Source organism: Drosophila kikkawai, chromosome 3R, assembly GCF_030179895.1.
Source record: "Drosophila kikkawai strain 14028-0561.14 chromosome 3R, DkikHiC1v2, whole genome shotgun sequence".
Taxonomy (NCBI): Eukaryota; Metazoa; Arthropoda; class Insecta; order Diptera; family Drosophilidae; genus Drosophila; species Drosophila kikkawai.
This window is the reverse complement of record NC_091731.1, coordinates 10845697-10872559: the sequence shown is the minus strand read 5'-3', so window position 1 is coordinate 10872559 and position 26863 is coordinate 10845697. Positions and strand designations below refer to the sequence as shown.

At 44.9% G+C, this 26863-nt stretch overlaps 2 protein-coding genes across 5 annotated transcripts; one reads left to right on the top strand and one right to left on the bottom strand.

Annotated features, from left to right (window-relative positions):
- On the bottom strand, positions 1 to 2798 carry LOC108071245 (uncharacterized). The gene is made up of 5 exons (XM_070286228.1): positions 2789 to 2798; positions 2462 to 2721; positions 2197 to 2395; positions 2025 to 2131; positions 1 to 1957 (listed from the first exon to the last, which is right to left on the bottom strand). The coding sequence occupies exons 1-5, from the start codon at positions 2796 to 2798 to the stop codon at positions 1826 to 1828; spliced, it is 708 nt and encodes a 235-aa protein (XP_070142329.1). The 3' UTR covers positions 1 to 1825.
- Positions 2799 to 4914: 2116 nt separating this feature from the next.
- hdly (hadley) lies at positions 4915 to 26644 on the top strand. 4 transcript variants are annotated; one of them, XM_041776918.2, is made up of 8 exons: positions 4915 to 5317; positions 22916 to 23078; positions 23143 to 23230; positions 23305 to 23638; positions 23692 to 23948; positions 24126 to 24323; positions 26050 to 26145; positions 26276 to 26640. In XM_041776918.2, exons 2-8 carry the CDS (start codon positions 22938 to 22940, stop codon positions 26437 to 26439), a joined length of 1278 nt encoding a protein of 425 aa, XP_041632852.1. In that variant the 5' UTR covers positions 4915 to 5317; positions 22916 to 22937; the 3' UTR covers positions 26440 to 26640. The 4 variants fall into 4 exon arrangements, with proteins under 4 accessions (XP_041632852.1, XP_017036667.2, XP_070143070.1 ...); XM_017181178.3 differs by lacking the exon at positions 4915 to 5317 and adding an exon at positions 22206 to 22321 and having other exon boundaries at positions 26276 to 26642; XM_070286969.1 differs by lacking the exons at positions 4915 to 5317; positions 24126 to 24323 and adding an exon at positions 22206 to 22321 and having other exon boundaries at positions 26276 to 26644.
- Positions 26645 to 26863: the final 219 nt, after the last annotated feature.

The following is a 26863-nucleotide window of genomic DNA, read 5'->3' as shown; positions in this document are numbered from 1 at the left end:
TACAAATGTTTCTCCTGCTGATGCAGTTTTTGTGTTTTTTTATTTTTGGGGGTTTTGGAAAGGCTAGGGTTAACGTATATCTGTCTGTCTGTGTGAGGCAGAACGCTGGAGGAGGCAGGCTATTATATAAATATCTATTTTAAATAGTTTGGAAATATTATAGGCAGAAGAGGGGGCTAAATTAACCAGCAATCGAAGCATATAATAGACGGGCAAACAATCGCTCGACTAATTTATGCACTCAATTGCACTCGCATTGATAGCTGCGGCTTTTCGAGTCTGTTTCTGATTTACCAGCATTCGGATATGTAAGCCCAGCCAGTGTTATCTTCGGTGTATCGGTGGGTGTGTCAGTAGAGTTGGAGGGGGGTAGGAGGGCCTTCCGGTCTGCTAGTGTCGTGTCCTGACGATTTAGTGCGCAAATTCTTTAAAATCGCTTCCTTTGAGGAGGGCTTGTACACAAAACAGATTTCCCATCGAGGAATATAGAAATAAGGTAAATGGAAATTGTGGATTTTCTAGCTCTCGTAAAAAGTTGTAAGCTCGTCTAGGTTTTCCTTTGGTCTCTTGTGTGACTGAGTGTTCGGTTGGGGATTACAAAGCTACACGGTATGTACAACAACGAATACATGGTTACGCACAACAATCACACACACATCGCGTCTGAACTTATGAAGTAGACATTACATTTGCATTTGCTTGTGGCTTGCAGAGGACTTAAAGCTGAACGTTTCGATACACACATAAAGCAATCGCCTTACCGGCGAAGGGGCAAATTAACAATAAAAACAGGTGGCTAGTCTAGGATATGGTCTCCGTCTCCGCGAATTGGTGTTGTCCTAAAAGGTGTTCAGAGTCCTCGCATTTGTTTACATCGATTGGGAATAATTCCCTCATATTGTCTAACTAGTTAAGTAATACATCTAGGCGTGGGGTTTACCAAATACAGTTTGATACACATCGGTAATTAGTTTAATAACGTCCTGCTAGCGGCTAATCGACCAGTTCTTGTACGTGCTACTTCTAAAATATAAAGCAGAGGCAACGTCAAGCCAAACCAAAGATTTATTCTTATTTCCTCGCTCCGCTTATCTCCTGTTGTGGTTTTGTTTCGGTTATATATCTTGTCCTCTATGTATACATATATGTATATATAAATGTGTATAATATTAGGCTCAGTTTGGTTGTAGTTCATACAAATTACACAAAGTTAGGTTTGATTTACTTCCATTTGATATCTGTTCATCGTTATCAATAAATATTGTGTGTCTTGCTTGCAGTTTGTAATTTGTATTTTGTAGTTTGTAGTTTGTAGTTTGTATTTTGTATTTTGTAGGTTTTATTTTGTATTCATCTCAAAAGTTCATTAAAATAAATGCCTTTTAGTTTGTTTGCGGGCACTTAGCGCCGAAGAGTATTCGAGTGTTTGTATCTGATAATGTAGTGTAAATAGTTCCTTGTTCAGTTGATGGTTTGGTGGTGGGTGGTGGGGTCTGGGCGTAGTTAGTTAGTGGGTTAGTTCCTTGATTAGTTTGTCTTGGCTTGCCTTTGAGTGTTCAAGAGTGTTGGCTAGAGGGGCCGGAAAGAGAGAGAGGCTGCCGAAGCCACGCGCTCCGCAATGGCTCCGAGAACTTTTTACGGAAAATTCTAAATCACTCCGGAATGACAGAAACTCGCATGCGAATTGAGCGGACAGGCACTTTTACTGGCACAGGTCCTAGGTCCTGCACCCGCGTAGGCTGCCGCTCGTATTGGTGTTGCTGTTAGTTTTTGGGCCCTCTCAAATGACACTCATGCGACGCCTGCCATTTCCGGTGCCCTCGGCTCAGTTGGCGTTGGCCAGCGTCTCGTGACACACCTCCATGTAGTCCGGGTCGTGCATGATGCCCTTTATCATGTCCTTGAGCATTGTGTAGCGTGGAAATATCGGATACATCTTTGAGCTGCCGTACTCTTCCTGCGGGGTCAGACAATAGGTTCAAAGGTACAATGCAAAGTTTCCCCGGGCCGCCCCATTCACATACCTTTAGCACCCGGATGAGATGCCGCAGGCCCAGATACTTTTTCAGCAAGCGGTACAAGTCGTTTATCAGCTGCGTGTTCTCGTGCTCGATTTGGGCAGTTGTCATATCTGAGTGTGGGGGAGAGGGGTTTTTATTCGATCTCCCTTTTATTTTTTTCAGACGATTTACTCACGTTCCAATCGCTCCATGCGCTCCCGACGCTCGGCCGCCTCCTCGGCCAGTCGGGCGGAGGTCTTGACGCCCTCGCCGGACTTCTGGGTCTTCTCCATGATCGAGCAGGCGCGCATCACGTAGGAGGGCACAGTTTCCTGCTTCTCCTGGCGCGGGATGTCCACCAGGGTCCAGTACTGGGTCTCCAGCCGGATGACTTCCTGTGTACGAAATCGAGAACCACAGTTTTAATTTAGATTTAGCACTTTTTATTGCTATTCACTTACCTTTATCATCAGCTTGAGCGTGGGATAGCGCTGAAAGATGTTGCGCTGGCTTTTCGAGTCCCCGTACTTGTTCATTAGGTTGATCAACGCCTTCTTGGCCGTCTCGTAGGACTCCTCGAGTCGCAGGCGCAGGGAGCGCAGCCGCTCGTTGGTCTCGATCACCTCATCCCGCGTCATGCCGCTGGGCGCGCCCTCGTCCTTCACATCCTGGACGATCCGACGCACACTCTGCGTAAACTTGCCCACAAAGTTTGTGGTTGCTAAGCGGGGGAAATGAAAAAAAAAAGATTAAATAGATTTTCATTGTACGGAAATTGCACGAAGCACTGTCATTCATTATTGGAAATGTCAGTAGATACGCGCATTAACCCTTAATTAATCTGCGATTCATGCGGAAATTGTTCGGCTACGGGAAAGCCAAACTATTATGCCATGATGAAATCGCATCGAAACAACAAGTACACGTTTAAAAATACACAAATATTCTATTCTCTTTTCATTTTACTTTTCACAAGTTCTACGCCAGCTGGGGTTTGAACCCGAGACGAAAGGGCGACGGGCGGCCACGCTACCCCCTACGCCACGGCAGGCATCAAGGCAAACGTATCTATTGTTCACTTTCGTTGCGGCGTTCGTGTTTGAAGATATTGAGAGTGCGGTTTCTTTATTTTTGTAATTATTGTTTTTCATTTTAAGTTAATATTGTTAAACTATTTAACATTTATTCCCATTGAGGGAGTTATAAATTTTGTCAGAAGATTGCAACGCAGTGAAGAAGTTATTTTAAACTTTATAAATCGTATATATTTCTTTAGCATCAACAGCCGAGTCGATCTAGCCAATTTGAGTCGATCTATCCATATTTTTTTAAACGTTTGGAAATGTTATTACATCATTTAAAATTAAAAAAAATATTTTTTTAATTCAAATTCAACACATTCATTCAAATAAACACTATAGTGTTTATATACTATAGTATATAAAAGCTTTCCGAATTAAAATGAAGATTGTTTGTCTTAGTTGTGGTATTTAGAAAAATTTATTTACCGTCTCTAAAATTAGGGTTTCCTTTGGTTGTATCTTTAGGCCCAACAGCAAATTATTGTCAAAAGCGATATGCATATTTCAAAATGAAACTGTTTAATTAAAAATATGAAATAAATCGGAAAAAATTTACTGAAACAAACTGAAGGTTATTAAATTGGTTACAAATTTAAAACTGTCGAAGTGTCACAAAAAATGTTACTTTTTAAAATTTTAAACTTTAATTGATTGCTATTTTTCCTAAAAGAAAGAAACACAGAGAAACTTTTGGACAGGGGTATACAAGCTTCGGCTTTCTGGTAAGTTAACTAAATATTACATTGCTTTTTATTTGAAATGTTAACCAGGCTATAATTATTATATACAAGTGTATGTTTTAATTTCCCCTTTCATATAAAATTGGTGAAAGCTGGCATATTATTTTTTTGAGTGCCCTTTTTGTTTATACAAAAATTGTTTACCAAACAAATAAATTAAATGCCTGTTCGTCAATGTTTATATTTTGTGAAGTATTATATTTATTATTTTTGTAAAGATGGTTCCATTATAACCACCCCTTTTTATTCCCTTATGTTTGTATACATTTCGGGCAATCACTGTCAGACTTTTGAATTTAATTGACCAGGCCTTCATCTTGCTATAAAAATTCCTTTGAAAATAATATGCTCCTAAGCGTCAAGCCAGGCACTTATTCAAGTCCTATTGACAAGGCTATTTAAAATTTTCATTTAAACGAAACAATAGCGCTTGTTCATTTGCAATTCTATTTTTATTGGTCGATTAGCAGGCGACACACCCTCTTTTTGACTACGCTAATAATTCTGACCCATTGGTAATTGGGAAAACTCCAGCGCACAGTTTAATGGGCGGCAATTCGTTGAGATGGCGAAAAGTGCAATTAGCATTTGTCATTGTCAGTCCATTTCCGAGTCCGTAAATTCATCCAGAACGTGACATATTTCAGGCCCTGATTTGAGTTTGTGTTTGTGCCGTGTCCCCGCGCCTGCCGTTGACTAGGCGGTCGCGAATTAGGCCGCGATGCATCCGAAGCGCAACCATTCCCAATTAGCAGCCCGGCCATCTGTGGATTCTGCTAGAGACATTCCCCTGTCAGGGGATGTGACTCATTCCGGGACAAAGACCACTAGTTGTGGGTGCTTGGGAAACTGCAATGGCAGGGTAGCATCATTCTGGCCAAGACTTTGCCCGATGACGACGATCGTGACGTACCGCACAGACTTTGGTCGACCCGCAGCTACTAAGGGGTATGTGGGATCCGACACTGAATATAGTACCTATTTATGAGGCGCTAAGAGAGACGCGAAGAGCGGCAGTGGCTGGTCGGGTCTCTCTTAGCTTTTGCCCAGCTCCAAGTTTATATAGTAGTACCCAAGAGAGATCTGCTCAGTGTAAACTCAAGAATCTGACGGCAAGCATTGTCGACGCCGAGATCCGCGAAAAAAAAACATAAAAAACAAAGAAAAAAAAAATTAAAGAAAATTAAAATAAAAACGAGTAAACGTGAGCGCGATAAATGACAAGCACAAACAAAGAGCTAAGCAAATTATATACCAAAGTACATACGAATACATAAACACTCTCACGCACACGAGCGAGGCGCGCCAAAAAGAGTCGGGTGTAAGCATAAGGCCAATTGAACTGCAATTTTATTGGGTTTAATTGCTGAAACAAAAGCCAAGAGAGGACCATAAAAGCTATATACCAAACTGTGCAAAGTGAAAATATCGGCGAGGGCGAACGAGACAGCGAGTGACAGCGAGAGATAGTGCTGCAGATATAGCCACCATATAGGTAAGTCCCAACAGCTGCGGATGCGGATTCTTCTGGCGGAACTATGTACTCTCTCTCGGGCTTATCGGCTGGGGCATGAGATTGGTCGGGAGTCGCTATATCCATTCGATTTCCCAGGATCCCCCTTGGATTACTCACTTGGCCAGCACACAGTCTATGGATATATCGGCTGGCCTTCTGCTTGGCTTGCGCTTTTTGCCAGTGCAACAAATTTCCATATAAAAACGCGCAATTAATCCATGTTTGTGTGTGTGTTTTTTATGCTTCTCATTCTTGGCTGCGGCCCTACTTTTTGTTATTATTTACTCTCTGTTTTTGCTCATTTCCATAAAATTGTATATATTTTTATAGGAATTTTTTCCAAGACTAACATTTATTTAGTGCAAGTCAATCTCTTTAATGATAACAAAGCTTTAAGAAATAATGGTGCCCGGAGATAACCTGCGACTCCTTGTTCCACAGAATTTATTTATTATAGCCATTTGTGTTTTTTATTTATATATTCAGGGGAATCCAAATTACTCTACTTAAATTTCCTGAAAACTGGCAACATTGTTATTTCAGTAAAATTTTTGTATTTTTCGAGTAAATGAAGATACATTTTATCTACACAAATTTGACTTATTTTACATCTTAATCGACAATGAACACTTTAGAGAAAATCAGCTATAACAGATAAGTAATCTATGTACGTCTGAGGGCCATTGTCATTGATCAGAACTGCCGCTTGTCTGGGAAAAAACACACCTTATAGCCAGTTTAACTCGTTTCGCGGATGGTGGAAGTGCAGGCTCAGCCTCCTGAGCCAGACTCTCGAAACTGGAATTGTCCCAGTTGCACTGGCAGTGGCAGTCTCAGTCCCAGACTGAGTCCCTTTGCCAGTGGATCCTTACCTATATCTAGAGGACCCGCTATAAATAAGCCGTTTGCTCTGGTTCACTTGCTGCCCGACTGCCGAACTGTCAGCTCCCCCTAATACATCAGTGTGCCTTCCGGAACACTGGCAGAGAGGGAATGGCTGGTATGCCTGAGGGTGGCTGGGACTGGGAGTGGGACTGGGACAGGTGGGGCTTGGGGCCTGGTTGTCTCTGGGCTCCGAGCAAAAACTCTCTCGACCTTCCCGCACTCATCTCGCACTGATATCAGCCAGAGATTGCTCCGCCTGCCGACTACCGAGCGGCGGAGAGGCGACTAATGAGCAAAACGGCTTTTGTTTGCCTTTGGCTTCGCGTTCCCCGCTCTTTCGGTTCCAGCTAAGCAGAGTACCTGCGTAAACCGGTTGTTGCTAATTTGGCAAAAACACAAAAAACACAGAAAGCATCAAAATCCGTCGACATATTGTACGCGACTACATGTGTTTGGTTGCCCTGGTGCCTGGGTGTGGGCCTGCTGCTGTTTGTCTTTGGGTTTTGGCTGAAAGCGAAGCACATCATTTGGCCAACAACAAACGAAACGTGTCGTCGCCACGCATTGTCTTTATTGGAGCGGGCCGAAAGTATGAGTACGAGTATCTGACAGATACTTCTTGCCCCGCACATAATTAAAGCTCTGCACGTGTGTGTGCTAGCTGGTTGCCCTTTTGGTCCACAAATATTTCAAGTTCAACCTTTCGGTCTTGTTCTTTTTTTAGCTGTGGAATCCCCGGCGTGCTCGTTGCTCGGCGCTCGGCTTTTGTTTACACTATGTTTGTACTTGAGCCCCTATTTGCCTCGGTCTTTATCGTGGCTTCCTTCGCATCTTTCGCATTTAATTTGCCATTTTCTGTTGTTTACACACACGCAAGGCTGCTTGGATTTTTCAGCCTTTGCAATTTACTTAGCTCTGTGGTTTTTTTTACCATTTAGTGTTTCTCAGGCCCGTGACGTAGCCGTAGTCGAGTTCTTATCGGTCGTAGACACTGGAAATGCCAATACTTTTGGATTTCCAGCGGAGTTAGTCATGGTGACAGGCTGGTCATGAATTTTAAGTGTCAGAAACATCACCAAGATGCAGCTTCTGGAGGGACAGGGCCAGGGCTACTAGCAAATTGAATTATCGCCCGGCAAGTGTTGCTCTTGAAAGCATTTAATTGCATCAACTTAATTACCGGCTGCCAGACAGTCTGACTAAAATAAGTCCCCCTAAGTTCGAAACCACAGGCACGTGTCGAGTTGATTTGCGGTGATCAAACTCGAATATTTCCCACGATTGTTGTGGTTTTAATCCCAACGTCTACTCACTCTCTGAAAGCATAATGTCCATATAATGCGGAAGCGAGGAAATTCCGCCTGCCAGTCATAGTTTTATGTACTCAGAGATCACGAGAAGGTTCTCATGCCTGAATTTGCATTACAACTCAGGTGCATGGAAGGCGCAAACCAGTTGGGACTGATGGAATGACATAATCAATCTGAAAACCAGTTCAATACTTTTTATAGCCCACTTCGATTCGCGTTCCACTATTGTTTGACTTCAATTGCTGCTAAAAACAAGATACCCCCCTCCTCCAGGTGCTTATCAAAAGTGGCAATTAAATGTAAAGTCCCACTCTCGTCTCAATTTCTACGCACATCCCGGGGCTCTCTTAACGAGAGCACTTTGATCCAAACAGTGCAATAAATTGCTATAATTAAAACGACAGATTAATCGATTTCATTTGCATGGGAATCGGGTAAAGAGCTGAAATGACGTCAATACGTCATTAAGTCGAACGGACTAAGCGCCAATACGCCAACGCCATAAAAACCATTAGAATTCCATGATTTATGCTATTGTTCTGCAAAATTGGTGTTTCATCTGCCGACCCAACCTGAGATTCCCCGTGAACGGCAGCACACTCATTATTTTTCAGCTTCTCACCTCAAGCAGCAGCTTCTTATTTGTATAATTATGGTATCATTGAGGCGAGGGTACAACCACTAATGGCCTTAAAGCACTACAAAAAATAGATGACCAAGCAAGCAATACCGGGTACAATTATAATTAAAATAGCGTGTGCCATTTAACAGATCTCAGATCAGAGGCAGGCGATTTAAATTTCCGCTAGATAATGAGCTCAAGGAATCAGACATACGGATGCGGGGTTATTTGCGAGTTCAGAGTCCCCAAAGCCCGAGAAGATCCGACAAATTTTGGTCACGCTTAGTGGCCCAGAATGGTTTCGTAATGACTTCAAGCCATAAATATGTCACGCGCATGAGATCATTCATTAGTCGTCGTCAGAGGGTGTCAAAAATTCAGTCATCTCAAAGATGTGCCAAGAACAATGGCACTAGGAGTGGTTAGCTACTGGCTGGGGCTTACACTGAGGGAAATCTGCGGTATTTGAATTGGATTAAGTTGGGGGAGTGGGTAGACTTTAAGAAGATTATTGTTCTTTAAATAATATTTAATTGATTTCCCAAATAAATTTGCTGAATTAGGCAGGCATAAAATATATTCTTTGCCTTTCTACTGGAAGTGGATAAGTCTTAGCTTGTCTTGTATAAGTCTCATACAAAGCAGCTTAATTTAAGACCATTAAACATGAATTGCAAGTAAAAGCTACTCCTCTGACTTACTAAATCTTACTCTAACTGTAAATTAAAGATTTTAGATTTAATGTTTTTCAGCTTTGCGTTAGCTGTCAAAGGCATCGGGCGTGTTTTCGGCTATTAAAAAAGAAAAAGGGAAAATTACAAAAAAATAAATAAATTTCTCATGTTTTCGTGAAGTGCAAACGCATTTTTGCTTCGCTGCGAACTTCATTGTGAAGAATCTATGGACAAGTCCACCTCTGTGGCAAAAGCTATTGCTTTTCCAAATCCGACCTCTAAGGTCGTGGTGTCAGTGCCCTTACTTTCCGTTGTTTGTTCCAATCGCGAAATCCAAGTGAAACCAAAATACAGTCGCATTTGTTCTGGGTGCCGCCCGACTGCGGGGCTTGCGTCTTATCCACTTGGCTACGCTCTTCTTTTTGGAGGTCGGATAAAGGACCTATTTATCCAACAAGTCAGTAAAGCAGTCCATAATGTCTAATCTTTCGGACACCGAAGAAGATCTAAACATCAGCGAGATCGTGGCTCGGCAGCAACGACAAATGAGTGAGGCACTTAATTGCTCATTAGCCGAATTCAGCCGGCGACTTGCCGCCTCCTCCTCCGTCAACACCGCACCAATATCAAACATTGATGTAGAACCAGAGCTAGCAGTCATAAATGGCGACGATGAAGACTGGTGGACCCCTAGATCGGCGAACAACAAACGCCGTCTCGTCTCCGGATCACCGAGCTCAGCCACCAAAATTCTGAAAAATTCCAATAGCCCTAATACTTCTACCAACCAATTCGATGAACTGTCAGACATGGACACAGACATCGAAGGTCCTCAAGCAGTCAGCCCCGAAGACCCAGCAATAGCTAGTACTTCAACCGGCTTAAGGCAGGTTAACACCAACAGTAGCAATACTATTAACAACGGCAGTAGTCTTACCCGCAGCTCTACCAACAATGCCGGAAGCAACAACAACAATCTCAGCCGGCCTGGGAGTCAGGAACATTTATCCACCCACAAACCACCTCCGATTGTGGTTGATAACTGTGAGAATCTGAACGGACTTATCAGATCCACAGACAAAATCGTTGACCCGACCAAATACTCCCTAAAATGTCATTCCAACAACTCTGTTTCCATCTTAGCTGCTGATTCTGATACATACAGAGCTATAACAAAATCCCTGACTCTTAAAAAAGTGCCTTTCCATTCTTGGCAGTTGAAAGAAGAAAGGTCTTATCGAGTTGTCATCCGTGGTGTCCATCATTCTGTCCCGGATGAAAACATAAAGGAAAGCCTTACATCGGCTGGTCACACGGTTCGATTTGTTAACAGGCCCAGAAGCCGCTTCGACAAAACCAAGTTCGTTAACTTAGTTTTTGTTGAACTGGAACCAGCGACAAATAACAAAGAAATCCATGATATTAAAACGCTTTGTCGGCAACGGGTTCAAGTTGAACTCCCCTACAAAAAGGATGATGTTGTTCAATGCCACCGGTGTCAAGCTTTTGGACACACAAAAAATCATTGCCAAAAGCTTTTCAACTGCGTCAGATGCGGTCTGCAACACGGTGTGGAGGCCTGCTCAAAGGATCTTCACCCAGTGAAGTGTGTAAACTGTGGCGGAGACCATACAGCTAGCTATAAAGGCTGCCTCGTTTATCAGCAAGTTGCTAATCGACGGAAAAGTGTCACAACTCCTCGCAGCACCGTTCCCCAACAGCCAGCTCATCCAATAGTTCGGTCTAACCTTGTAACTTCAAGCTCCTACGCTAACGCAGTTCGTGGGCAAGTTAGTCGCCCCCAGCACCATGCTCCTATGAATGTCCTGCAGAGTCAACAATTTCCCCCATTGGGCAGCTACAATAGTAAGAAAAGTCAGCTACGCCACCAAAAGGAACCCCCTCGTCAGCAGCAGCAGCACCACCAGCAGCAGCACCAGCAGCAGCAGCACCAGCAGCAGCAGCACCAGCAGCAGCAGCACCAGCAGCAGCACCACCAGCAGCAGCAGCACCAGCAGCAGCAGCACCAGCAGCAGCAGCACCAGCAGCAGCAGCACCAACAGCAGCAGCAGCAACAGCAGCAGCACCAACAGCAGCAACAGCACCAGCTGCAGCATTCACAACAACAACAACAGCAGCAGTCTTTCCCTCAACAACAGCGACGCAGCTCGCAGCAATCTTTCAACGACCATCAGTGGCAACGCCAAGAGCAAATGTTCTTGCAATCGAACGAAAGAATTTCGGTCCTTGTCGCCCAGTTTGACAAATTATTCCAAATGATGGTGTCGATGATGGGTCTTGTCTCTAGACTCCTACCACAAACTTCTCCAGGAACTGCACAAGCAGTTTCTGGATTTTTCCCTGCTAATATAGTCCAACAATGAGTCAAATTGGCCTTAACATTGGTGTGTGGAACGCTGACGGACTTGCCAACAAAGCCCTTGAGCTGGAGCTATTTGTGCAAGGTCATAATATTGATATTATGCTGGTCAGTGAAACACACTTTTGCTCAAGGTCGTTCTACAAATTGCACGGGTACGATATCCATCAAGCTACTCATCCTGCCGATCGAAAACGCGGTGGCTCAGCAATTATTATAAAATCCTGTCTTCAATATTACCAGTTCTACAGTATGCAAAGTCCAAATTTACAATGTGTAGCAGTTAAAGTTAAAACTGATCATGGCGAAACTGCTATTGCGTCCATCTATTGTCCACCAAATTTTCAATGTTCTGCTGACGACTTCGAAAAACTTTTTGACGATCTTGGAAGGAACTTCATCGTCGCAGGTGACTGGAATGCTCATCATCGCCTTTGGGGGTCTCGAAACTCAACTACCCGCGGAAGAGCACTCGCCGGCATAGTTCAAAGGTCTAATGTCCAGGTCCTTGCAACTGGAGGGCCTACGCACTATCCTCATAGCCAAAGAACTCCAACAGCTATTGACTTTGCTGTCTACAGTGGGATACGACCTGAGTGCCTCACCATCTCAGAAAATTTTGAGCTTAGCTCTGATCACATCCCATTAATAATTAAATTAAGAGTTGCTGCGCAGAAAATTTGCCATAGGCCTCGCATCCTGCCTCGAAATGCGAACCTTCCACGCTTCCAAGCTACAGTTAACCGGCTTGTTAACCTCAACATGGTGTTAAACTCTCCGGACGATATAGACGACGCTGTCGAGATATTTATACGAAATATTCATACCGCTGCCGAGGCCTCAACCTGTGGACAAGTACCGAACTCATCTAACCCACCTCAGGCTCTTTTAAAACCTGAGGTTATGGATCTAGTAAGGTTGAAGAGATCCCTTCGGCGCAGATATATGAGATCCCAAGACCCAGTCGACAAAGCCGCATATCGACGCGCCGAAAACGATCTCAAAAAGCTTCTGTATGAGACAAAGCGTGAATATTTTGATGAGATGCTCCTCAACGCTGACCCCACCAAATCGAACGGCTTTAACCTCTGGAAATGTACCCGGAATATTAAGCGACAGCCCATCCGAAAGATCCCCATTAAGAAATCTGACGATACATGGTGCAGGTCTGATGCAGAGATTTCACTAGCTTTTGCGGATGAACTAGAGAAGCGCTTCCAGCCTTTCGACCTCGCGAACCCCGAGGATGTTGAAGAAACATTAGCCTTCATAAATGCCCCCTCCCCTGAAGCGGCTCCGATCCAACATGTAAGCCCAGAAGAAGTTTGTCTTCATATTCGAAAGTTACATCCCAGTAAAGCGCCGGGATTTGATGGCATTGACAGCAGAATTGCCAAGGCTTTGCCTAAAAAGGGAATCTTGTTCCTTGTTCTCCTTTTTAACTCCATGCTTCGTATCCACCACTTCCCCTCTCAATGGAAGTGTGCTGTGATAACGATGATACCAAAGCCTGGTAAACCGGAGAACCTTGTTGAGTCATACCGACCGATAAGCTTACTACCCACCTTCTCTAAGATTTTCGAGAGAATATTCCTTACTAGAATAATGGGAGTAAGAAGCGTTCAGGAAGCCATTCCCGACCACCAGTTTGGTTTTAGGCAGCATCATGGGACCCCAGAGCAAGCACATCGAGTCGTCCAGCACATTTTAAATGCTTTTGAAAACAAGCAATACAGCTCTGCTATTTTTCTTGATGTCAAGGAAGCTTTTGATCGCGTGTGGCATGATGGCTTACTTTATAAGTTGAAGTCTCTACTACCGACTGGCCAATTCCTGCTTTTAAAGTCATACCTGCACGATCGTAGTTTTATGGTTGAGGTGAGAGGGGAAAGAGCAAGCATTCGTATGGTTCGTGCTGGCGTTCCGCAGGGAAGTGTCCTGGGCCCAGTACTGTACACTCTGTTCACTTCAGACCTACCAAGCCCTAATGGACCGGGCACACTTCTGGCCACCTATGCTGACGACACCGCGTTCCTTGTTAACTCCCCTTGTCGAAACGAAGCTTCAAGGATCACCCAGGAATTTCTGGACTCATACGGCAAGTGGACCAACAGGTGGAATATTTCTATAAATAATAGAAAGTCGCAGCACTGCAACTTCACCCTTAATGGAAAGATCCTCCCTAGGGTTGATCTCCATCACATCGCCATCCCACAAGCACCTCAGGCACAGTACTTGGGTCTGATCCTGGACAAGCGGCTCACCTGGAAGCAACACACAACGAAGGTAGCAGCTTCCTGTCGTGCTAAACTTAAAAAGCTCAACTGGATGCTTAGACCAACGAGCAAGCTCAGCCTTGGCAACAAAATGTTGCTATTTAAGTCAATTGTTGTGCCTTCGATGACTTACTGCATCCAATTGTGGGGCATGGCTTCTGACTCGAACGTCATGAAGGTGCAAAGAGTCCAAAACCGGGCGCTGCGCTTGATTGCTAATGCCCCCTGGTACGTTAGAAATAAAGCCTTGGCAAGTGACCTCCACATTCCCTCTATCAGGGAGCAGATCAACCGGCATTCAAGTCGGTATAACGAACGTCTCACTGCTCACACCAATCGCCTAGCGGCTTCATTGGCCAACACGTCAGTCAGAAGAAGGCTCAAACGTAGACATCCCGCCGATCTCTGGACAAGAGGAAGACATACCTCGCGAGTATTAAAGCAGTAACTAGCATTTTCCACTTGTCATTAAAAATTTGTTAATTTGTTTCCGTTTCTGTTAAGTGCCATGTTATTGTTTTGTTCATATTTATAACCAACGTTTTATAGCCATTAGGTTGGTTGATCAACGTTAATAAAATTTTGTTTAATGTTATGTCAAAAAAAAAAAAAAAAAAAATGTTTTTCGACATCTGTATACCTGTCACTCATGCTCAACCGTAATTACCATATCCCCATTGTCTGCATGGGGAATCCTGATGGCTAATCACCGCAAATTAAGCAGAATTTCGAATGAATCACATTGACTGAGGTTTCAATTTATTTATTAACCATTTTCGGCAACGCTTTACCTGCTGCTGCAAATATCGGGATGGTTTGTCACACTCGATTAGCGACCTTCCCGCCTTCCAAAGCCCAACGACGAAAATTTGTATGCCAAGGGCGTGGTCACTGCCCCGCCCATCAATAAGCCAAACTAAGCGTCTCGACCTCGCTAATCCTAGTGGCACGTGCTTATTACCACTCCCCATTTGCAAATCCAATCCCCATTCCCATCGGCAGCCCCACTCCGCGCCGAACCCCACTTCTCCAATCGAGAGACCGTCGAGTTTGCTCAGCGTGTTTTAATTAGTTGGCGTTGGCAAGGACTAGCTTCGCAGCTTCTGAGCTCCGGAGCTGCGCTGACAGGGCGGCCGAAAACACTGTCTGTTTGACTAATTGACCGCATTTCGGGGCGCGTGTCTGTGGGCTCTGCGCCGTTTCGCCCGAAACACTCCCCGCCTCAACGCCAACATCAATCATCGGAAAGTCGGATATTTTGACACGCTTCCGATTTATTGAAATCGTGCAACGTGCCGGTGCATTTACAGTCCCACAGGTCCATGGGATGCGTCACCCCACCTACTTTTGGCCTGGCTCACGGCTCAAACAAGGTGTGGGTGGATTAAAGGCACGAGGTGACAATGCCGCGGATTAGTCACCTCTTGTTTGCAAAGATGAATGTCAAACATCATAGTAAATGGAGCGGCTTTATTGTCTAATTATGGCAACGGGGGAAATTCAGAAAAGCTGAGTAAATATTTTCAAGCTAAACGAACTTTAAGATACATTTACATCTGAGGGAAGTCACCAGGCACATTTTTCACCTGGTGAGTAAATATGCAGGCATCAAAGTCGGACTTGATCCGTATTTTTCGAATCTTTTGCATTCAAATGCCAAATCAGGGGACCTTTAACCCGCCACAACTTATCTTATCGTCAGACATCATCGGACAGTCTTGACCACAAGTCGGTCGGAGCACCTCAATATTGTGGAAGTCTGGGCTAAAGTTTGCGGTCACTTGACATTCGTCTCGGCCACAGAGACTAAGTAAGCTGGGGGCCGGGCCAAATTATTCGCTTTCATCTAAATAGCTCAATCAATAAACAGCCACAATTGCTGGCCAGGGCAAGTGGCTCGGACACTGATTTGCCCATAAATTCCAGGGCCCAAACGGCAGCTAAAGTTTCAGGTTCGAATGCCAATTTGTTTGTTGTCAAATTGAATTGGAGCCTCGAATTGAATTAATATTTGAAAATTTCCACCCAGCCAGAAGTTTAATGTGCAAGTGGGGAAGGGATTGGGCGTGGCTGCCTCCCTTTTTATGAGCAAATTTAATATGCACTACGGGGCAATGCTATAAAGCCACTTAATATTTAATGTATGAGTGTTTGCGCCGCACTCGTAGAGAGGCAGAGGCAGAAGGCGGAGGAGCCTGGAGGAGGGATCCCGGCCTGAGCCTGGCATTTTCATTAAAACTTTAAGTCACTTTTGGTGCCGTTATTTGATGCTACTATTTTGCATTATTCAAAGAACTGCCACCAACGCCGCAATTGGGCAAACACGAACGCACAAAGAGACACACACTGCCACACACTCGGGCACACACATGCGGCGACTGCAAATCCTTCGGATTCGTCCTTGTCCTTGGCAGGATAGTAGGCCCAACAGGCAACACAAATAGACGTGTGCCAAAATACACAAACAAATGCGGAGCAAACGAAGCGAGAGACTCGGAAGGCACACATGAGACCCGAGAAGCCGGACCCCCGGCGCTGAAGCTGGAGCGGAGTAGGGCATGGCCTGGCATGGTCCTCGCACGACAGATCCATTTTAGTTGGGTTGCTGAGCCGCCGCTTGAACTTTGCCCTTCCGCCCGGTAGGTGGCTTGGGGGGGGTTTCTGGCCAAAAAATGTGCCCCAAAAAGCAAGCCCACTAAGCAAATAGAGAGGCCTACATCACACACAACATACAGTGACAAAGGGACAGGCAGGCCGGCAGGCGTTCGATTGAAGCCACAGTTTAGCAGCCGGACAAATGCGGAAGCGTGCAGCATCAGCAGTAACCAACAGTGAGTAACGGCAATGGCGGCCATGATAATGGCAATCTGTCAGCTCTGGCCAAACTAAACAATGGTCGAACAACGCTCTAGCACTCGCCTCGCACTCGCTTACACGCGTCGTCCTGGCACGGACAGGATAACGCATTCAGCCAGCGAGACAAATTGACAGACAATTTAGCTGTCAATTGTGCGTTGCCTGCCCGGTCGACAGTTGAACCAACATCCTGGCATTCAGCGAATGACATTATTAGTTTCGCTCCAAAGCCAGACAATGGCTAGACCCACAGAGGCTATAAGGCCTGTAATTCCTGCATAAAAGATATGATAGATGCGGAAAATATAGCCGACTAGATTATCCAGGGTTCGTGGGGATTTTGCATTTAGAGACTTAAATGATTCGCAAGCTAGGGAGTGACCAAGCTAGATGCTCTTTAAAGGAGCTCTATTATCGGGCTCAGACCAAGTTAAGATCCTGAAATCATATAAGCCAAAATCACTTTACTAAAAAGAAAAGAGAACTTTATATATTAAAGTGTAAAAAATAAATAATAGATACGAACATCTTTTCTAAGAGCACACTATCCTCGTGAATCGCCTTAGGGCCCGGCAACAAATGCAAAGCACGGCAAAAGTAAAAACGACGATTTGCCGGATGACGACTGAGCCGATCCGACTGCAGGATGTACAATGAGCTTTGGGCGCTGGCCCCGAGGACAATGGAAACGCTGCTGTAAGTAGCTGTAAGCACAGCTGCTTACTTTCGGGCATTTATCATACGCCGCGTGGGCCGGGCGTTGACATAACAATTAAGCGAATTGGCCGTGCTTAACAGGAGGAACTGGGGTGGTGCCGGAGTGCGGGGAAAATACCTTGGCTGATAATCTATTCCCAGTTATATTTCATACCGACAGCCTGCCGCTGACACCAACTTCCATGCCGGCACTTAAAAGTGTCCTGCCGTAAGCCACCGCCCAGCAACAATATTTATGTTTCTGCCACTCCGCCTCCCCCTCTTGGCCAAGACATTCGGATCCCAATGTCGCCGCTGAGTGCATATAATTTCGTTGGCTTTGGCTTTGCGCAACTTTTGCAATTAGAACTGCAGCAAAGTAGCCAAGTGGTTGCTCACAAAGTGCCCTCAAATTTGGCGGCACTTGGCAGGGGAGCCTCGACCCTTGAGCCTTGCTGAGACCACAGCTACCTAGTGCTTCGCAGACTGGCTGGGTGGCACTTGTTGTGCTTTTAACATGTTGATATTGTTTTCCCAACACCACTTGCAGCCCATCCAAGGAGTCCCTTCCTCCTGCTGGTATTTTCGTAATTTTCGTTTGTGGCTCGTGCCGCTGTCACATGACACAACTCGGATGTTGGGCATTTCGAATGAGGGAAGGATCCCATGAATGTGTCAGTCTTTGTGTTTTCCCTCGTTACCGATGCTGTTGTTCCTCCTTTGTTGTCCTTTGCCGGGACACACAGGACAAAGCCCAATGGCAGTTGGGATGGATGCTGCACCGGGTGTATCCATTGTGGAACCTGACGTCCCTGATGGACGTGCAGAGAGCTCGATAACACAAACTTTTGATATCACAACAAAAACACAGTGCAAAACAGTTGATTCAGGCCAAAGGTGAGGCAGATAATGAATGCATTACTCATTATCCAATGGGAATTGATCAGTTCTGCGAATCCGCACTCTGCTGGACTGCATAAAACATATTGCAGTGCCTCCGCTTCCATTTCCATTTCCATTGCCATTTCCATTTCCCCCCAGAATGTGCTACAAAAAAACTTGACAAGAATGAGGGAAAACATTTTCCACTTGCATTGTTTCTATCCGGACGACGATGATGCCCCACTTTGCTCTGTCTGCGAGTGAGTGTGCGTGCCGCATAAATTTCATTTTGAACAATAATAAGAAAAGTTGGATGCCGGTGGCCTGCGGGCCAGGCTTCCAGTCAGATCAAAATCACACAAACGGCAACAATGGAGGCCATATATGAACACGCTGTGTGTGTAAATAAGAAAAACACCGAAACAACAGTGGGGCGTAAAAAAATGAGTGAAAAACGACAGCTGACAGCAGGCCAGGGCCATGTTACGCATACGCACCATTGAGCGGCCAAATCGCATTACGCATTCGCCATGTGGTCAGTGCAACCTGAATGCGAAAAAATACCGGCCAGCTTAATTACAACCTCCGGCGGGCAGGCTGGCCCACTTTGATCCGGCATCGAGCAGGGAACATCTCAATAAAACACGCTCTCCCGCGGCAATATGCTTCGGTCTGCACCGGATTGGGTTTCATATGCAGAGGATGCAGCCCGGCAGCATTTGCATTCTGCTGTCGGTGCCCCAGCATACGTGACTCCCCCTGACGAGCGACACTTTGACACTTGAATAGAGCCGGGCAACGGGACGGGATAGCTCTGTCATCGCCATTGTGGACACGTCTTGCTGCTCCTAAGCCAATTAGATGGAACAAAGGCCAGCGCCGCAAGAGGTGCCACGTGTTGCTGGGGCATAAACAATTTAGAGAGGAATTTTCCCGAAAAAAGCACCATAAAATCAAAGTAAACAAAGAGTGCAAAAGCTACTTTTTTGTAATCACATTCGGGGGATTTTACTTACAATTTTTCGCTGATTATCGGCATCGAGTCGAGGCCGTGATGACGAGCAAGCCAAGAAAAAAGCAAAGCGGTTTATTGCGTATTTTTTAGGTCAGAGCAAACAGCAAACGGGCACTGGGGCACTTCCTCGATTGGAGCGTCTTCTTACCTCGCTGCATGTTTACCCTACTGTGTTTGCCTTTAATCGCATCTGCAATGAGTTTTCCGACTTTGATGAGTTTGCTCGCCCCGGGCCAGCAGCCGAATTTCCATATCAATTAGCAGCACTCGCCCTGATCGAACATTTCCGGGTGTTTGCCCAGCAGCAGCCTCACCGTCACAGTGTATCCGTATCTAAATCTATATCTGTATCTGAATAAATAAACTTCTAATGAAATCCGATATTCCGTGCCACTTTATGGTCTCGCCCGCCATTCAGTTACTGGCCCGAAAGGCAAAGTAACTGCAGGAGGAGGCCACAGGACATGTTGCTTCCCTGGCACTGGGCAACAAAGCAGAAATGTTTAAAAAGCTTTGAACACGAAAATTTTGTATATATTAATTTTGAGATGATAAGAGCTTTTAGAATTTTATAGCCTGGAGGGGTATTTTAGTTATTGCCCGAACTTTTGAGCGCATATATAAAAATGGATCAAAATCAAGCTCTAAGTTGATCTAACTCCCTTAATTTAAGGGCTCTTTGGATATATTAGCTTTACGCTGGTCTTCCTCGCCTTGCCAGTGGTATTAAAGTTGGTCTAGGCCGGTTTTTACAACAATAGTCTCTTAGAATCAATCAAAAATGTGTAGATAATGTGTAACATTGTTGTTTTTCAATATAGTTTCGTCTATATGACAGTTTTTTATGATTGCAGAAAAATTGTATGTATAACTGAAATTTATATATTTGCATTTCAATTTAATAGAGTACCAAGAGGTAAAAAAAATAAATGAAAATTAAATGAATTAAAATGTAAAGCGGTTCCCGTCATCTGGGGCTTTATAACGCATTTTGTATGCCGTTTTGCCGTTGTCCAGTGTAAGCGTCCTTGTCGCCAGGTGGCTTGCGGTGGCTGGCGTTGTGGGTGGACAGGTAACAGCGGGCTGGAGGTGTTCCACACTTGGCTGGCCACATCATCTTGTCGGGGCCACACTGTTTGCGATGAAATGGCCGCACTTACGGCTAAGTGGATCCTGGGTTCGAGCCAGGTCACAGTTCGCCTCGGTCCAGCTGGGGCTGGCCGCTGGCGAAATTGCACTCGCCACCCCGGCGCCTTCGTCCGATAAGTTTCTAATGAGTGGTAATCGACGTTCGGCTGCATGTGTGGCCAGGAGCCCGAGGGCGCTTCTGGCCAACAGACCGTTTTTTGTGGCAACTTTGGCGCACTCGAAACTCAATTTGCCTTTGTGCAGGACAAGGGCTGGAGGAGCAGAGGAGCAGCGGCTGTGCGCTGAGGTGAGAACTGCAAGGACTCGCTCGCAGACGAGTATACTCGTAATTATTTAAACTGTCAATGGACAGCCGTAGTGCGGTGTGTGTGAATAATGCACAGACACTTTTGGAGTAATGAAGAGCGTCATACCCGTGTTTAATATCGCTAATGGCTGCGCCGAAAGGGTTGGTCCGTGACACCGGTCGTTCCCGTTTCTTCACCTGAATTTCTAATGAAATCGTCCAAGTTTTTATTACATCAGCTAAATCCAATTAAACGTGGCTGCCAGGCAGGACTGAAAACCAATTTGGCATGCCGAAAATGTTGCTGCGAAAACGGATTACAATAACCCCGAGAGTTGCTGGCTGAAATGCGCCAAGAGCCAAATTGAATTACTTAAGGCCAAAAAATATTTAAAAAATACAAAATCCACTCGACAGTCCAATGCGGTCACTGTCCAAACGTCCATACGAGTTGAGAAAAATAACAGAAAAACTAAATATAGAATTTAGCCGAACCGAAAACCAATTAGGAGCAGACACTTTTTGATCTCATTGTGTGCGAAAATATTAAAATTGAATATTTAATGGCCATTCTATCGGCAGCAAAAAAATAACAAGAAACAAAGGATAAGGATGGCAAGTATTATTATTCTCCCAGTTTATTCATATTTATGATGGGGCGGCGGCTCCCGTTTGTATTTCCCTTTTTTGCCAGCTTGTTTTCCATGCTCATTTATACATCTGCCACTTGTGGCTCGCTCGAGTGCCTGTTATTGCTGCTGTTGTAGCAACAAATTGGGGGTTATTCCCCCGACAAACTTACAATTTCCGTTGGCTATTCACACAATTTTGGGAATCGAGTTGTTGTGCTGCTCCGGGTTCTTGTCCCGGTCTGGGTCCTGACCCAATATTTTCAGCTTGAACAGGCAGAGCTACTGCGTGTGTGGCCAAGAAAGCCAAGGCAATCAGCTTGTATCTGCTTATGGATTTTCGGTTTTCCATGGAAAACACTATAAACTTGCATCGGGCCAATCGGCTAGCACACTTTTATGGGCTTCCTGGATAGGAAAATATATTTTAGTTGATTCGCTTTTCGAAACGAAATGAAAATTTTGCAATCACCGCAAAATTGCTGTTGCTAAATATGCAAACAGTTTGGTAATTATCATTGCGTGCAAATTCAATTCGGAACAGGAATTTTCAATTAGGGAACCTGGCCAGAATCCTTCTAAAGCTGCAAGCCATAGTTGATTTATGCCCTAACAAAGTCTGTGAATTATCTTTTTCTTCGTTCTCCCATTTTGTAGCTACATTTTATTCCCTTTCATTTTCTTTGACATCCTTTGTGCGGTCTCATGTTTTCCCCTCGACTGGTAATGCAATGCCTTTTTCGCCTCTAATTGGCCATCTTGTTATTTTTAGTTGAAAGAAATTAATCAATGGAAACAACCTTTTCACGAAACAAAATCATCAAAGAGATTATTAGAGTTTATATTTGCACATTAAGACTGCCAGAGGTTATATTTTATTACTTTCGAAATTCCCATAAAATGTAAATAAACCGACTATGTGGCAAAGGTTCCAAGAAAATATACGATATAGCAAAGGCAGAATGGTAGCGATCTAAATTTAGAGTATATAAAGCCTCAAATTGTCGATTGACGTGGTAATGACGAATGTTTTCCCCCAACATCTGACTAATTCTGATGACATTTTATCTCTGCCTGCGTCTTGGGTGATATCTTGTTTACGGAAAATTGTTTGGCTCTTATCAGGGAACCTAATAGCCGTGAGACATCGATCTCTTCTCGAATGAGTTGCCGCGGCAGCAGCTGTCCAAACAGCGGCCGCCTTCCGCTTATAATGAGCGGCATTCCCGAGCATTCGGTTCAGTCTCAACCTAACGCGCAGAGCGGAGTGTCGGAAATACAGAAGTCGATTTTGCAAAGGAATATTGTTTGCGTCGAGCAACGGTTAGCATTAGAATATTAAAATACTTAAAGTACTTAGCCATTGTGTTCTTCTCCGCTTGGATACGTCCAACACCATGGTTATGGCTGGCAGCTTGCGACGTGCCCGGAAGTCGGGGGAAAAGAATAAAATAAAATAAAATAAAAATGCAGAATAAGAGTGAAGAATATATAAAGCAAAGCGAGGAAGCCAGAGAAAGTAATTCAAAAGTTTTGCCACAGAGCAGAACATGCAACAAAGGCCAAGAAAAATTGAACTCAACTTGATGTCTAATTTAAAACAAACCCCAAAACCAAGCCCGGGCAAACCAAGCCAGACCGGGTGAGGCCAGATCCTGATCCCGATCCCAGAAGCCAAAACAAACCGCAACAAAATTTACAACTTCAAAACTTTGCCATCCTGCCAGATGTGTGTGTGTTTGTGTTTGAGGGTTTCCGTTTTTTGTTTGTTTTGTTTTTTTTTTTTATTCTTTCCTTCATGGAGAGGGTGGGTGGTGGGGCGGGGGTCAAGTACATAATTGAGATTGAACTGCAAAATAAAAGTTGACTCAGAGTCGTGGCGACTAATGCACAATCTTTGCTTGCTGCCACTTGCAGACCCGCCAGCCAACCGAAGGAGATGAATCGAACCGCCGGCCGCAGACTTCCGGCCCTCCAGTTTGCCCTGCTGCTTAGCCTGGTGGCCCTGGCCACCGCCCGTCCGCCCACCGAGGATGACAGCGACGGGGCCATCCTCCCGCCGGATGCCGACAATGTGGAGGTATGTGCCCGAATGGGAAATCCAATCTGGCGTCTGTTTACCCCCAATGTCTCTCTTCCAACAGATCCATCAAGTGGAATTTGTGAATGGCGTCATGCAGGAGGATCATCCGGTGATCATGTACAAGGAGGATTTCGTTACCGAGGATTTTGGTAAGAGATTATCTGTCTTACTTGTGCAGTTTCACTTAATAAAATCAATATTGAATCCTTATCCTTGCGTTTAGACCCCGCTAAAAACGCCACCAGTCCCGGACACCACAAGAAGCACAGGCGAACGCACCATCGCCATGCAGAGCCTCAGCCAGAGAACGAGGGCGAAAAGATCCTGTTCGATGTCCTGCCCGACAAACCGATTGTGCTGAAGGACGACCTGGAAGCAGCGCCGGTAAGCAACTTGGAGGCCACTCAACTGGTGACGCCCGTGAAGGAGCAGTTGCTGCGGAAGCTGCCCAAAAAGTACCACAGTCGCCAGCGTCGAAGCCCGCAGTGGAACGGGATTGTCAGCGGCTATTCGTACAGCAGCCACCTTCCGCTGCAGACCCTTTACTATATTCCTCGGTAAGATGCATTTATAGGAAACGGCCAGCCAGAAGTACAACTTCCCATTTCAGTCTAGCGGTGTCGGGCAAGAAACCCAATTTGCAGGGAGGAAATCGAGGCTCGCAAACGAATAAGATCGTGAATGAGGAGGTGCCAGTGCCAGATGATCTTCCAATCCGACTTGACTTGGAACACGACTCCAACCCAGCCAATGCGGACTTCAGTCAATTCAATAAGCCAAGGCCCACGCGCCCCTCGAACTCGGTAGTCTCGGGTGGTGGCCGTGACGGTCCCCTTTCCGGAGGAAGCAACGCCTTTCCCCGACCCGGTAGGTGGCCACTAAACGCATTATCCCTAGACTCAGTATCCATTCGAATATCCGTGAATAACCAAAAGGGCTTTGCTAATTAACTGCCATCGAACCCACAATAGCCGCCTCTGACTATCGCTTCACCTTCCGCCCGACCTGACCTCTTACCCTTTTGTACTCTTTGTGAATCGATAGAGAACCGGCCGGCGACGAACAGGCCCCCGCAGAGCCAGGCCCCCACCACCGCGCCCAAGGTGACCAACTGCGTGTGGGCGATCGTGAACTGCTGCGACAACGGCAGCAAGAAGATCCGGTACAGCTGCTTCGAGTCCTTCGGCTGCCACGGCGCCTTCTGGGGCATCAATCCATGCGCGGACGAGGGCGTGCTCGACGGTTCGTTGGCCCAGGTCCTGCGCGCCTTCCCGTAGGCGGCGGGCAGACTGGCGTTGCTTCGCGGTGCTGCTTCCAGCCTATTTGCCAAATGTCTCAGCAACACTCACATATAATTTATTTTACACGCCTAAGTCTAAACTCTTGTAAATAAAGCGTTCGCTTGTCGCGAAACATCCCTTCTAAAAGTCTGTTGCCTGCTTAGCGATATATTAACTCCGTAGGATAACCAAACCTAACACAGACACCTGCATGTAGTATTCACCATTGTTTAATAACCATTTACCGAATAGGAAACCTTTTCAAAACTTCAGTACAAAAAATAATTATTTTAATGGTAATGTTAATTGCATGTTAATGAAGTATTTTAAAAAATATAGCGACTGAGATATGCATGAATATAATTTAACTCTCCAAATATAAAATTAATTTGAATATATTTATAATTGTTATTATTTCTTTATCATTTTTACTTTTAAATGTAAGCAAAATATGATTTAACATTCTATGAATTCCCTTTTGAATAAAGTATTTTAAAATTAAAATTAGAGGGGTTTGCATGCAAATTAAATTTCGTTTTAGAGTTAGTGATAACTGTTTTAATATAACTTTAATTGTATTTAAATATAAATTTTTTATTCATATTCAAATCGTTCTATAAATATTATAATATGGTTTAAATTCCCTCATTTCTTTATTTTTGCAACATTCTTTTATTGATATCTAATATCCTTTTGAATGAACTGATATAGTAATTAAGCACATTATAGTTTCCACGAATGGCTTTCCAATCCTGCTGCCTCATTCATCATTTCTGTGTAGCCAATCATCGCCATACAATCGAAAAAGCAATTTACAATTTTCCCATTTGGCCCTGCGACTTTCAGTATGTTTGTTTAATTGGATGCCAATCGATTGTCCAGACATGTAATCCGCTCACAATTCAATTGCAATTACACAATCCCTTCAGCCATATCAATTAACCAACTGGCAAGAGGCCCTCGGCCATTGGCCACTGGCCATTGATGGCCTATCTTTTAATTGCCCGTCTATTACGAGCCGCAGAACACAATTTACACCTGCAAATCCAATTGCAGATCCTGCTCGGGGACATCATTATTGTGCTCCTCCATAATTGGTACATATGCACACGGAAAGAAAAACGATATAAGTTGGGCGTTAATTAGAAATTAACTTGATTAAGATAATTGCCATCCTGTCAAGCCATTCCTCTGGGTATTCAGAATGTACTAAATAAGAAAAAGGAATCGATGTGGCTTATTTTTATATTATTTTATGTGGAAATTCTTCTTCTGCTTCACAGAGATTTCAAATAAAAGTAAAGTTAAAGTAAACTATTCACACAAATACATATTCCATATTTACTAAATTAAAATTTATAAATGAACCTTTGACCTTTGAAAATTACCATATATGTTCATACACAACGGAAAGAAACTACAAGGAAATTAACATTCATTTCGCTGTGCAGTTGCATCAGCTGCTGCTGTTCATTAAGGCCTAAACTGCTGCCCGTTGTTCATTAGTTGCCAGAACAAACAGACGCAACCAATTGGTGAAGGCTCACACATGCTCATACCCATACACAACATAACCGAGACACACACACATTATCCTGCACCCACATCGCACCCATCCTGCGCCCTCTTGGCACCCGCTCACTTGCACTTAGCACGATGGTTTACATGCTGACACCTCTTAATTGCAGCCGACGATCTCGTGGCCCAAGCCTATCCCCTATCCAGCTTCACGCCCCCAGCCCCCGCTCCCCAAGCTTCCGCACCACGGCCGTCCTTCAGACAAGGTAAGCCCGCTGCCTCAGCTGCATGCGTTGCATTCGCTGCATGCATTGCATGAGCCACTCCGGCAGCGAAACCGCAAGCCACGACCGCAGTTCTGACATCAGCTCACCTCTCCCTTTGCCACCCTTGCAGACACCCTGCAGTTTCCCCAGGAGCTGGAGCACCAGGCGGGCAGCAATTGCCAGCGGGCCTCCAAGTACTGCTGCAGCCTCCGGAACATCGCCTCGCTGTACGACTGCTACCAGAAGCAGGGCTGCAACGACAGCCTCTCGGACATAATCTCCGGCTGCTCCTAGGCCTGTAGCGGCAGTCGTGTACCGGCATTTACCTTTAGGTCCTAACGCGTTAAGTAACGTCAACAAGCACTCGAGTTTCGAAGGCCCCGCCTGCACCCCAAGACTTATCTGCGGATAAGCCAACACAAATATCTAGTCGGCTGAGGTTCAGCAAAGGCTGGTGCAAGCGGGGCCGGTCCTATGTTAATTAAACGGAAGTCATAAATTATTAAAGATTTGTATGCTTCAAACTACGAAAAGAGTTTTCATTGATGACTAAAATGCTCTTCCATAGCTCAAAAATCAAGAGCTGAGGTAACTATTATCAATTCACACTTGTTTGCTATAATTTAAGCGGACTTGGTTATTTCGTATTGTTTAAATTAAAAGCTTTTCCTTTACCAGAAATTACTCTAATTGGTCCTTTACCGGATAGGATGGGAAA

Excerpts from the sequence above, each read along its gene's own strand:
- LOC108071245 (XM_070286228.1), bottom strand. Across the intron at positions 2,396-2,461 it reads CGCTCAAGCTGATGATAAAG|GAAGTCATCCGGCTGGAGAC; the intron begins GTAAGTGAATAG and ends TTTCGTACACAG. Across the intron at positions 2,132-2,196 it reads GCGCATGGAGCGATTGGAAC|ATATGACAACTGCCCAAATC; the intron begins GTGAGTAAATCG and ends CCCCACACTCAG.
- hdly (XM_017181178.3), top strand. The coding sequence starts at position 22,212 with ATGAGCGGCATTCCCGAGCATTCGGTTCAGTCTCAACCTAACGCGCAG. Across the intron at positions 23,231-23,304 it reads TTTCGTTACCGAGGATTTTG|ACCCCGCTAAAAACGCCACC; the intron begins GTAAGAGATTAT and ends CCTTGCGTTTAG. Across the intron at positions 26,146-26,275 it reads ACGGCCGTCCTTCAGACAAG|ACACCCTGCAGTTTCCCCAG; the intron begins GTAAGCCCGCTG and ends CCACCCTTGCAG.